This window comes from Lontra canadensis, unplaced genomic scaffold (assembly GCF_010015895.1).
Source record: "Lontra canadensis isolate GAN:19392208 unplaced genomic scaffold, GSC_riverotter_1.0 scaffold49, whole genome shotgun sequence".
NCBI lineage: Eukaryota > Metazoa > Chordata > Mammalia > Carnivora > Mustelidae > Lontra > Lontra canadensis.
The window spans coordinates 331290-344598 of record NW_022631043.1 but is presented as its reverse complement, the minus strand read 5'-3'; the positions used below and the strand labels follow the sequence as shown (position 1 = coordinate 344598).

At 60.6% G+C, this 13309-nt stretch overlaps 1 protein-coding gene across 1 annotated transcript in view; it reads right to left on the bottom strand.

Moving 5' to 3' along the window:
- Positions 1-5511, bottom strand: part of TSNARE1 (t-SNARE domain containing 1) — a 58546-nt gene extending 53035 nt beyond the window's left edge. The window contains exon 1 of the mRNA XM_032873460.1: positions 5416-5511. Coding sequence (XP_032729351.1) covers positions 5416-5503 — 88 coding nt within the window. The 5' untranslated portion in view covers positions 5504-5511. The remainder of the gene's footprint in view (positions 1-5415) is intronic.
- Between the last annotated feature and the right edge of the window lie 7798 nt (positions 5512-13309).

Genomic DNA, 13309 nt, shown 5'->3' with positions numbered 1-13309 from the left:
CCCGTAGCCCCGGGCCATCTGGGTGACCTGGTTTGCTCTGGAGCTCTCTGAAGGGCAGTTTCTGCAGAGCGAGCTCTAGACGGTCACGGCTGAGCTGTCCGAGCACACCCACAGCTGCCCTGAAGCCCAGGGAACATGATCTGTCCCGGCCAGACCCAGGCAGCTGCTTCTCGGAAAAGACCTTGGACTCGCGTCTCCCAAAAGAATGGAGAGCAAAGGACACCCGTCCAGCTCATGCACTGCATGACAGGGACAGAAGGACTGCCCCAAGTGATCCCCCCTGGACCCCAAGTGGGGTGGGAGAGGCCTCAAAAGGCCACCTCGGCCATCCTCTGCCTGCAGACAGCAGGGACCCAAAGTGCACAGGCAGCCAACGGGGCTCCCAGCCAAACCTGGGGGAGAAGGAAGGGCAGGGCGGCCAGCCAGCTTATTGGGGAGGGAGGTCCCCACACCACAGCCAACTGGAGCAAAGTGGGTTTTGGACTCCGACGACAAGAGCTCTCCTAGACATCCGGGGAGGCAGGCACAGACCTGGACGGTCACAGCCCGGGAGAGAGAAGCCATGGCAGAGGCCCTATGTCCAGATGTCTCTGTGGGTCTGAGGGTCTGACCATGAGCCTTCAGGACAGGGACCATCTCCCAACAGGGAAAATCAGGGCAAATCCTGTCACTTGCCCTCTTCCCGAAGGGCTTGGTGGGGAGCCTGTGGGATGGGTCTTCCCTCTAGACAGCCGCCGCCAGGCTCTCCTACAGGCCCTGGAACTTGCCTAGACCAGTGTGAGAAGAGGCACAGCTGTCCAGGCACCTGGTGACCAGGGTCACCATCTGCTTTGGAGCCCCCAGAGCCCCTCCTGTGGGGAGCAGAGAGAAAGGGGACCAGCTGGCGGTGGCCCACGTCACGGCCCGCATCACCATGCGATGACCTCCCCGTGCTGACACGTGGTCACGGAAGCCCACCTCCTCCTGGTTACCCCATGTGGTCCAGACACCTGTAAAGGGGCCGGTCCGGTCCACCCTCCAGAATCACATGTCCCTTAAACTTTGGGGTGAGGGGCTAAGGCAACATTCCTGGTTATTAGAATACACACAGTTACGGGGGAAATTCAAACAGACAATTAGAAAGAAACGATAAAGACCTTTTGTGGAAGGGGACACTGTGACCACAGGGGCGGGGTCTCGCACAGTCAGAAGACTGCAGACACAGCTTCGCTTTCCCCCATTCCGTGCACCTGTCCCCGTGTCCCGACATGCACAGAAGCACCTAGCGACCTTCTCCATCTCTAGCTGACGCCCACGTCACAGCCGCCTCCCTCAGCACAGTGGTGACCGCACGCCCGCGTTCTCGGCCCACGCCACCTTTATGACATCCTAGTGGTGCAGGAGGAAGCAGGGCCCGGCCCGGGAAGGGGCGGCGGCGGGGTCCAGGAGCAGCCGACCCCCACGCCCTCTCCTCTGGAGCGAACCAGCTCCACGGGCACACGGCCACCTTCACATCCGTCTGTCTGGGCAGCAGGTAGGCTCAGTCGGCTTTTCCTCTCTCTTCACAGGGCTGGCCCATTTGGAGGAATATTTTTAGGGTTTCCTTTGATTTATGTGAGTTCTTTATGTGTTAGTAATCTGCCAGTTGGCTGTTTGCCGTGTTTTCGCCGTGATCCTACCCCAAGGGGTCACCCCAAGCTCCGCGTAATCACCTGCAGGCTCGCGTGTGCCCCACGGTGCTTGGCACACGGCAGGTCCCGAGTGATGGCAGCGGCGCCTGCACAGACGGGGTCTCCACCTGGCCCCAGCGTCCTGCCCAGAGCACCAGCCCAACCGCGAGAGCCTTCCTGCATCCCCCCGCAGAGGAGAGGGTGGGGTGCCAGCAACAGCCAGGCCTCGACGACGGTCAACAAATCAGGACCACATAGCTCCTTTCCTGACGAAAATGCAATTAAGTAGACCTCATTTTTAAGAAACAACTAGGGAAAAAAAAAAAAAACACGGTTGGAAACAATGAACTACGGTTCTAAATAAATCCGGGGGGGGGGGCAGTAAAATAAATAAATAAATAACAAATAATTCCTGAGTCAAAGAACAGATCATAATGGAAAAAAAAAACACAACCGAACTTTAATTTAAAAACACTGCACACCTCTGAGCGTCTGACAGCTAACGCAGTGACCACCCGCACACTTACAACCTCAAAAGTTTTTACTACAAAAGAACAAAAATTGAAGATGAATGACGTAAAATAAACATCCAACTTAGGAGTCAGAAAAATAAAACAGCATCAACTCAAAGACAGAAGGAAGACGTGATACAAGTGCGAGCGGAGAGCGACCACACAGTAGAAGAATCCCGGACTCAGTTCTTCGGGGAGACTGTTAACGGCCAAGCCTCAATCAACACTGATTATAAAAAAAAGGAAATAGGGAAAGTACAAATGAGCCCTTTGAGAAATAAAACAGAGGATGTGATGCGGATACCAGGACCGTTAACAAAACAGCGGCACCACAGTGGTGGGCCGTGTGCAGCCCTCAGCCTTCGCGACCGCCCATGCTCAGGCAGGAGCAGCGGAGAGGGGCAGGCAGAGCCCGGCCGGGCCCACGGCCACACCACAGGGCTGCCCCATCAACACCAGTGGCTACTGTCCACAGTCAATTTCAATAAACCCGAGCATTTTAGTGAAGCAGACGTGTCTCAGAAAACGCAGTTTAGCAAAACTGACCCAAGAAGAAACGGAGAGCCGGACGGCGTTGACGACAGGAGAAGTGCTAGTCAAACAGCTCGCCGCGAGGGAAACGCGGTTTTATAAGCCTGGGCGATTTCAGAGCAAAACCCCAGAAACACTTCAGGAACGTGCAGTCCCATTCTTCCAGACGCCATGTGGGACAGGAGCATCATGTCGCCCAGCGCCACAGAGGATCTGGGCAGCTCGGAAAGGCGGAGAGAAGAACGGACACGTTGGGGGAGGAAAGAAATGCTGCTACTTACACACGACCCCGTCCAAACACAACACCAGAGAGTCCCCAAATTCTTACAGTCGGCAGGAGCTCAGCAAAACGGCACAACATAAAGCCAGCGACAAAAACCAATGACACTCCCCAGGAAAACCGTGGTTCCTTCCAGAAATTAACTTCTACAGAAAGAGAAACAAACTTCAAAACACTGGAGGGGAACCTCGAGCGTCAGAAAGACTTGAAAGGCCGGTCAGTCGACTGCTGCACGCGGGTCTTCCACGGCCCTGCCATGTGCCACGGAGCCACCAAGCCCTCAGAGATGCCCGGGTGAGCAGGATGCTGTGGTTATGCGCACACAGAGCCCCTCCCCTGCAGGGGCACAGGCACGGGTCGACGGGAAGCGTGCTGCATCTGGGACTTGCCACGGAATGACACGACGGCTGCCCGAGGTCACAGCAGCTGGACCGGCCACCGCAGACTCTGGATGAGGTAGAGGGGGCAGCACTGGGGACCGCTGCCTCATCATGTCTGCTTCCCCGTGTTGGAAACTGTCTATATTTAGGAAGTTTAAAAACAAGGCATTTAAAAATCAAAATCTCTGGACTGAGCTTTTTCAAAAAAAACAGTCGCCGCATACACGTACCAGCCACGAAGATTTGGAACGTGTAATGCTCAGAGAGGTACCTCTTCTAATAGCAAAATGTGGCGGGTTTTTTTGTTAAACTTAATAAAGAATATATAAAGTCTTTATAATGAAAGTTATAAAACTTTACTGAAAACCATGACAGAAGATTTGAGAACGAAACACACGTGCTCATGGACTGGGAGCCCATGAACAGCACGGACGCCGGTCCTCGCCACGTTCACGCCACGGACGCACAGCAGCTGCAGCCCAAACTCCAAGCCTGATGAGGGGATTCTGAAACGTGTGTCTGAGCAAAGGGCCCAACACCCAAGACATGTCCGAAGGAAAACAAGTAGAGCCACTTGCTGTGAAAGACATCAGAAACCCTAACTCTGAAAACTAAGGCAGAATTTTGCACAGGAAGGGAAAAACTGACCAGGAGAACCTACACAGAAACGGCCTTCATCAAAGAGCTCTGACTCTGCGGGTCTATAGGAAGGGGACAGCCCTTGGAATAAACAGTCCCAGGGCCACGTGTAGTTGAGAGAGAGAAATATGGGGTCACGGTTCCGCCCTCCCCGCACGCCACCCCACAAACAAAGATCAAAGCCTGGTGACAGTGAGGACAGGCCCACAGACGGACAACAGTCCCATCAGCATCCAAGGAGAGTACACGAGACACCAGGGTCATCTCGTGTAGGATTCATCACACCAGACAGAGTCACAGACCAGTCAGAAGAGATGGGCGTGCTTGAGCGAGCCACGAAGGAGAACTCTGCTCCCCAGGAACACACACTCCCCAGCAGGTGCCACACCGAGAAACCAACTGGAGAGACACAGGGTGAGCGGACAAGGGTTTCTCTTCCAGAGCACATAAGGAATCCTGGCAAGTCAGTAAAATGATGGCAAATGAGAGTCCACTGGAGGATAAATGGGTCCACGCCAGCGGTCGCCACAGAAATGCAGATGAAAGCCCGAGGAGACCACGCCGGCCCTCGGGCTGCACACGTTCACCCTCCAACACCAGCCCCCACTCAGCGGGTGAGCCCGGGGCACCAAGGGCAGCCCAGGCAGTGCCAACAGCCCCCCATACTGCCAAGGGCCACACATGCTCAGTGGCCCTCACAAGTGGACCAGAATGGGTGCCACGCAGCCACGGAGCAGGAAAACAGAAGGGAACAGCGACTCACGGCATCGGGGACTCAGGAGCCGAACCAGCAAACGGCCGATAAGACAAATCCTGGGGTTCCATAAACAAAGTTCTGAGATGTGCAAAGCCAGCAAGGTGTAGTGTGGGGACACAGAGCCAGGTCAGCTAAACCCAAGAGAACAGCAAGGAAGCCCCCAACATGGCCCTCAGGGCAAGGGCATCTGGGGAGAGGGCAGGCAACTTAGTGCTACTCTGCCCTGTGCCAGAAGCGTGGTGCCTCCCCAGCCCCACGAGCCTCGGTTTCCTCCTCTGTATTTGCAAAATTAAGGCCCGCACCACATGGTCATTAGGGAGACCAGGCCAGGCCATCCATCCACTCTGCCAGTGGCCAAGCCCCCGGGCACCTCTAAAGCAGCTCGGTGCCCCCACGGAATGCTGGCTTGGTGCCAGGAGGACCGCAGACACCAAGTCTGCCCCCCTAGGCAGGGCAGCCGCACCCAGAAAAGCCTCCCGTGCTGCTGACCTAACCCAACACTCACAACCCCATCCCAGCCAAGGCTGGGGTCACCCTCCCCTAGCCACAGGCAACATGAGTGAGAAAGAACCCACCTACCCCTGCTGCCATCACGACAGCAGAGACCCGCCTACTGCCACCTGCCCCCCCCTCACCCGCCGCCAGCACTGTGAGCCGCTGTCATTACCTAGGGGTTGATAGCCTTGTCTGGAGGGTCCCCCGAAAGGGCCATGGCTCCCCAGGCCACCACTGCCAGCGATGGATCCGTAGGACATCTTCTCACCGAGAGCAGGGCCCTCCCGCAGAGCAGAGCTGGAGGAGACAAAACCCGGGTCGGGAGGGAGGAGAGGAGTTAGTGCTCAGGTTCAGGGAGCACTGGGGCCCCTGCCCGCCCCGCCCGCCCGCCCGCCCCACTTCCTCCTCATCCCAGGCAGCCCCACGCCCACATCTCAGCTCAGCTCGACTCCTCCTGGGCCCAGGCAGTGGCTCCACTGAGCCCCTTCAAGGCGCCCCCTTGTCCCACTGTCCCGTGTGGGGACAGGCACTGGGAATAACCTCTCGAAGGCTGTGGTGGTCCCAAGCAGAGCCCCAGGGCCCCGTGCTCCTGCCCCCTGCAGCTCCAGCTCAGTCCTTCTGAGCCACACAAGACAGCAGACGGCCAGGGACAGGCTGCCGGGGCTGAAACCACCTTGACACAGTCCCTACAGAGCTGGGACAAGACACTGACCGTCCCCGGCCTCAGGGTCCTCATCCACAAAGCCAGGGTAATGAGAGGACCCGCCCCCAGGCCAGCCGTACAGAGCGAGTGACACACACTGATGGCGGGCACTCAGAAACCACCGCCTGTCTCGGTGCCTGAGCACGACTCCAGCCGTCCCTGCCGGAGATGGCTCAGCATCCCACCTGCCGGATCGCCTCCTCCAGGGAACCGAGGCTCCGGGATGGCAGGGATGGGACGTCTCCAGCCTGACAAGGGCCCCTGGGGCCCTCCAGAGTCACTGGTTTTCTGGGTGTCTGCATGGGGGCCACTGGGAGCACACGGACTCGCCCCGCGTCTGCCTGACAGGCCACACGTTCCCGACGCCACGAGGCTCACGCAGCGCTCCCAGCGGGCCGGCCGGGGCTCTCTGCACCTGCAAGCCGCGGTTCCACGCAGCCGGACCCAGGTGAGCTCGGGGGCGGCGAGAAGCAGGCCCAAGTCCCTGGGGCCGGTGGGAGCCTGCACCCCTGCAGCTAGGACTCACCCAGAACCCCGAGAGCTATGGCTTACGTGGGTAACATCTGCCAATGTTTACTGCGTGAGAAATTAAAAAGTTTTTAAGATATATTTATTACTCTGCTTCAAAGTGACAAGAAACCCGTTACGCGTTAAACTGACGTCGTTACGGAACAGCCGCGTTCTCCCGGACGAAACCATTCGGTGAGAAGAGCCAGAGCGTCTGATTCTTGGCGACTCTCTCAGCGGCTCGACAGACGCGCTGGTTCTCGCGCCTGCTTCCGGTCAGCTGTGACGCGACCCTGGCCCGAGCGTCGGACAGAATCTGACCGCGCAGAGGGGAGTTGTCTGCAGGGCCTGCCGCGGACCCGACAGGGACTCGGGGACCCTCAGGGATGCCCAGGGTCTGCACACTCTGGGGACCCCTGGGGAAAGCACGTGGTTTTCCTTCCCACAGGTCCCAGGCACCCGCCCGCTCGCCAGCGCATGACAGCCTGGGCCGCACCGGGAACACGTCAGATGTGGAGACGGAGCCCGGGACTTGTGGGGACGCAACGTGGAGAAAGCAGTCCCGGGAAGGACGGCGTAAAGGGGTGAGCATGCAGCAGGCACCCGGAGCCCCAGGCACAGGCCCGCACGTCCCCACACGCCTTACACAGGCTCACACTCCGTCCGCACAAAGACTGAAAGGAGGCCCCGCTGCTGCCTCACGTGCAGACGAGGACACTGAAGCACGAGGGATAGGGCACCCAAGGCCACGCGGCCGGCGGCCGGCAAAGGGCTTGTGATCCGGCAGGGCGACCCTGGTGCCCATGATCTCACTGCACGGCCCCTCGCCCCCATCCTGAAAGACAGGAGGCGCTGCCCAACTCCCAGCCGGCCGCTGTCGGCACCCAGAAAACAAACACCCAGGCTCTGAGCAAGAGCATGGCGGGCGCGGAAGTGCAGAGCTCAGTGGAAGGGGGCTGGGATGGCGTGGGGGACGCCACCGAGGGAGCGGAAGGAAAGACGAACAGGCCAGGACCAACTGTGCTCCCACGTCTGGGGGACAGCAACCGTGGGGACACAAACATGCCCGGGGAAGGGGACGCACGACCCAGAGCTCATGGCCGCGGAGCGGAGCGCTGGGAGGGGCCTGCCCTGCGGGGCACATGGCCCACAAAGACAGCACCCAAAACCTCGGCGGCCCCAAGTGGCACAGAAGACGCTTCCATACAGGGATCGGGCCCTTCTCTGTCCTTCCAGTAGAAGATGCAGGCCGTGCCCCGCCCAGCACAGGTGATCCAGGAACAGCTGGGACCGCCTGCAGCAGGAGCAAGGGGAGGTCCTGGGGCAGACGCTGTGCCCAAGCTGGGAGAGTGACTGGCTGGCGGGGTGGCAGAAGGTTCCAGAGAGACTCCCTCGGGGAGAGAGGGAAGACGGTGGCATCGGGACACGACCAGGCTCCAGGGAAACGCAGTGAGCAGGAAGGGAGGCCGATCCAGGTTCACCACGAGATCTGGCCCCAGCAGCTATGTGGTTAGGGAAAGCCTCCACCTGCCACGGGACGTGCAGCCCGGAGGGGTCCCGGGGGGAGTGAGGGGCAGCGGACGAATGTGCGTGTGCTCGGGTGTGTGTGTGCAAGTGCTCTGGCATGTGGGTACACGTGGGCTCAGCTGCTGTGTATGTGCGGGTCTGCACGTGCGTGTGCGCATGAGCACGTGTGAGCAAGCTTGTGTGCGCGAGCACGTGCGTATGTGTGTGTGAGCACGTGTGCAAGCGCATGTGTGCGAGCATGTGCATGAACGCACACGTCAGTCCTCACCCTGCACGCCACACGCCAGGTGGGCAGCAGCGACGGAGCACGGGACCGAGGGCAGCACCTGCCATCCAGAGATCTGCAGGCTCAGACGTAGCTAACTCTGGGGAAGGAAAAAGGAACGGCTGCTTTGTGTCAAACGACCACATAGGGCTCATTTTTCCTCCAAACTTTAGATGTGATTCATCTTGACACACCAAAGCTTCATTCTAAGATTCCAGTGAGACCATCATCCAGAAAGAGGAGTCTGGAAACAGAGCAGCAGGCTGCGGGGGTGTCTGCCTTGACCGGCTTGCCCAGGTGGGGACCCAGCACCTTCCTCAGATGTCTGCAGGGCGGCCCCAGAGTGGCCGTGTTGTCCTGGAGGGGCTACGAGGAGCCCAGGCGGGCACCTGGAAGGCCAGGGCACAACTCGGCAGATACACCCTGTGTTCACCGTGTCCAGTGTGAACGCAGTGGCCTGGTCCTGGCCTTGGGGACATGAACATTAGTTGGGAGTCAGCCAGAGTGTCCCGTGATGAGGGCTCCAACAGGAGGGCGCAGGGACCTGGGGGGCATGGCAAGAACCCGGACGGGGAGGGTCTGGTAGCCCCCCGAGGAAGCCGCTCAAGCCACGTCCGCGCAGAAGCAGGAAGGAGCTGGCCACCCGGCTTTGAAGGGAGACGCGTGGCATAGCTCTGGGAGGACGGGAGGGCAGCACGCACACCACAGTGACCAGGACTGACAGCAGGAAGTGACAGAGGCCGGGTGCACAGCGCCAGGGACTCTCGCAGCCCAAGAGGTCTCCATGTACCCAGCACAGGAGGGCAGAAGAAAGGGACAGAGGGGCCGAGGCAGCTGCCCTCAGCGGCGTCCGGGCAGGGGAAGGGCAATGAGTGGCTGGTCTACGGAGGCAGGAAGGAGAAAAGACTTCCAGCCGCCACCCGTCTGACTTGCGATTCATTTTGCTGTGCCTGGAGCACATGTCCACGCTGTGTGGGAGATGGAGGTGGCCCACGGCCCGAGCCACAGAGAGGCACCCCAACTTGGGGACAGAAACACGAAATGCCAGCGCCCAGCCCCTGCCTGCCGCCTTGCGCCCGGCCCAGCCGGCCACTCGGTGCCCCGAGCCCCTGGGGGGCCCGGCACCGGCAGACAGCAAGGGGCCACAGGCTCGCCCCCAGGCTCCCCAGGTGCCCCGTGCCTGGGCTGTGCCAGTTGCTTCCTCCAGGCCGCTCCTGCCCACCCAGCCACAGCCAGTTCACGGCCCGGCTCCCCCGCGGGCAAGGGCGGGCAGCGGGCAGAGCCAGATGAGAAGGGAGGGGGCAGCTGGACAAAGGAAGTTGGGGCCACTGGTGGCCCGGCTGGGCGGAAGCTGCATCAGAGCCTGGCCGGAGGGCGGGACAGATGCCACCAGGCTGCAGTGCCCAGGAATAGCCCTGGACCGCCCCAGAGCGGTGGGCCGGAGGCCACAGGAACAGGGTCAGCTCCCAAGGAGGCCTCCCACTGTGCAGTTTCCTTGAGCCAGGCCTGCCAGCCTCCTCCGGCCCTGTGCCCCCGGGGCTGGCGCCACACTCTTCCCCGGCCACCTCCCCGCGCCCCCTGCCAACAGCAGCCTGGAGGGGGCCATCTGTCCTGGCGCCGCCCAAATCCTGCTCTTTGGGCAGCAGAGGAAGCGAAGGTGCCAGGGAACGCCCCAGCAACGCGGCCCTGCCCCCAGGACAAAGCCCCTCGGCCCAGGAGGAGGCCAGACGGACAGCAGGACGTCACTGGACCCCGGTCAGGAGGGAGCACCCGGATACAGCTCTAGGCTGGGCTCCAGTGACCTGGACTCCGGGGCCAGCGCTGAGACAGAGCGGCTTCTGCCCCAGACGGGCTCCCAAGCAGGACACACCCCTGCCTGCAGCTTTCCTCCCTCGGCCTGGGGCGCTTGGAGGCAGTGAACTCGGGAGACTACGGCTGAGCCTCCAGGCAGCAGACACGGAACAGTATTTTCTAGACTGGGGTGCCCTAGAACAGACCTGCTTCCCGCAAGCTGAAGGGGACCCCAAAGATGGAAAGCAGGTCCTTCCCGGGGGGTCCGTTTCTCATCCGTAACATGGGCGCTGCCCGGCCCTTAGGGGACCAGAGTGAGGAATGAATCAGTTCGTCTCGGCCTTGGTGCAGTGGACCTTACCTGCACCGTGGAGGAGACACAGCAAAATCAGCATCACACGGTGCCCTCGGGGGCCTCCTGCTCCAGCTGGGCACAGACGAGGAGGGGTGACACGCCATCATGTGGACCTTCACCCCAAGCACCCTGCCTCAGTCCCACCCAGACCTCGCCCTGCCAGCAGCCCTGGGGACCTGGCCCTCTGGCCTGCGCTCTGGCCTGGGCTGCTGTCCTTCCCCCGAGTCCTCCCTCCTCTCTGCCCGGCACCAACCCCTGCGCCCCTGCTGCCTTTCCTCCCCACCCTTGCAAAGCCACAACCCTGCTTACCCCTGCTTTCAGGGCACGACCTCGCCAGCGCCCCTCCTGCCATCCCAGCCCACCCTAGACACACGGTGAGCCCCCTCGGGCCACACTGCCAGGCCACGGCCCCGGCCACGGGCTTGTTCTGCTGCTCTGCAGCTCCGTGTCCTTTCTGTCTCACCCACCGAACCAGAGCGAGCAGCGCCGGCTCAGAGCAGAGTCACAGGACGCAGCCCACACCCGGAGAAGCGCCAACACAGAGAGCGGCCCACAGACGCCCGCGCTCCTCAGCGCCTCCCGTGTGCGGAGTGTCAGCGGGGGCGGACCGGGAGACACGCGGCGCTCCAGAAGGAAAGCTGGCCGCCCCCGGCCCCGGATCCCCTGCTAAGAACCACCGTCTGCTCACCTGGGGGCCCGCGGAGAGGAGACCTGCAGCCCGCACCGCCCGGCACTGCTCCCCCGGGGCCCAGCCGCCAACCCCGGGAGGCCCAGGGCTGCGTGGCTTAGAGACCACAGCGCGGCCCCAAGGAGGGCAAGGTGAGCCCACGGGGATGCCCAGTCCCGCCCCCACAGCTCCAGGCGGCTGAGCGGCCCGGGCTGCCTGATGATGCGAGGGCCGGGCGGACAGCACGAGTCAGCCTTGCGAGAGCCATCGGGGGACTGTCGCCATCTGGACCCACGCCTCCCTCCAAGGGCTGCTGCCCACAGGCCCACTGCCACGCTTCAGCCATGTGGGGTGCTCGAAAGCCAAAGCGGCCTGAGAGCCCGGATGAAGGCCTCGACGTCACCAGACTTGGGGCCGAGGCTGGTCACACCTGACACACGGAAGACATCTAGGCCGCGTGTGTGGTTGCGGGGGCTGCGGAGAAGGCCGGACGGCGATCATGGGCCCGTGGGAGGGGTGGAATCACCTGGGCCGGGGACGCCGAGATCTAATCAAACCCACATTTTTAATATAAGAAAACCAAACTCAGAGAGAGAAAGTGACTTCTTCCAAATCACAGGCGCAGGCAGGATCTCGGAGTGGCCATCCACCCATCGACCCGCCATCGCAGCAGCGGCTCCCGCCCACCCCTTCCCAGCCCTCTCTCTGCAGCAGGCTCTGGGCTCAGGTCCACTTCACGGGGGTCTTCCTGCCGGACCACGAGCCTCGCCCTCACCCCTCCCTCACCCCAGCATCACCTCTGCCCCGACGGGAGCTTGGAGGCACATGTGAAGTCCGTTCTCAGCGTGCACACCATCCCGACACAGACTGCGTGTGTGCGACATTCATGACCTACCAGCTTGGCCCCCGCACGGCCGCTCACAAGCTCTGCCCCGTGGACACGAACACGACCCTGAGACAAGAGTGTCGCATCCGTGTTACCTTCCCGACTGCATCCCCGCGCCGTGCTTGTGTGAGAGGCCGCGGAGCCCAGGACCCGGGAGCATCACGGCTGCAGCTCCCAGTCAAGCCGTGCAGAAGGAAACACGTGCGTGTGCACACGGACATGCGGAAGGACGAGCCACTGTGGGGAAGGGGGCTGTGGCACATGCAGCGTGCCCGCTAATCTGGGGACTCTTGTTTAAATCTAAAATTACTGTGTCCAAAAATATTAAGTTAAAAATAAAATTAAAACTCACTGCAGACTTTTTTAAACTCTAGAAGTAAGTCTGTCCGGAAGGTACAAGAGACGAACACAGAGGACTGGGAGCATTTGAAGAAAAGGTGAGCAAAGACACCCCGTGTCCGCGGACGGGCGCTTGAGAAGCCGGGATGAAGGTCCCGTGTTGGTACGGACAGTTTAAATGCTTCCTAAAACTAAGAAGTCCCTCCCATTTTAAGCACAAGCCACTAAACAACTCTTAGGGGAAAAAAAGAAAAAAAAATACTAAAATTAAGAAAATTGTAAAAAAAAAATAAAAACCCCAAAAGTGAAAACCCTGCGTAAGAACGGTGACAAGGTACCTTCAAAGCGGCGATCAGAGGAAATTCGTAACGCTACGAGTTTCGTGACAAAAGGTGAAAGCAAACTCATTTCTCAGCTGGAAGGTGTAGGAAAAAGGCACGCGGCACCGTCTTCTGGGGGCAGCTCGCTCAACGCCTGCCCCACAGGGGCTCTGAGCGCGGAGGGCAGCGCCCGGGGACGGCGTCTGCTTGGGTGGCCGTCACCCACGTGCCCTCGGCTGGGAGCGGCCCCGGCCCTGCCGTCTGTCACCACAGCCCGTGAGCCCGAAGCAGCTCGCACGCCAGGAGGCCACGCCAAGGGGGCTGTGCGGGAACACGGCCATTCCCAGACCCGCCGCATCCCCCACCCCGTCTCCCAGAGCTCGGTCTGGTTTTCTGTTACTCACAGCCCAAGATTCTTTAATGAATGCACCGACGCTTAACAAAAGTTGAAGAGAAACAATACGCTAATCCAGGGGCAACCAAAGAAAGGAAACAACACAAGTAAACGTAAGCATCAGGACGGCGGAAGGCGGAGAACGGCAGCCCTAACTTACAAGGCAAAATCCGGTTTCCTAAAACACAGTCAGGAAGACGACGGCGCGGGAGCGCGCGCACCCGAGCAGAGAGCGCGGAAACACGGGTGTGCGACCCGCAACGTCCGAGGAAGAGTCGCCCGGAGCCAGAGCTCGGGTTAAGGCAGCCTAAG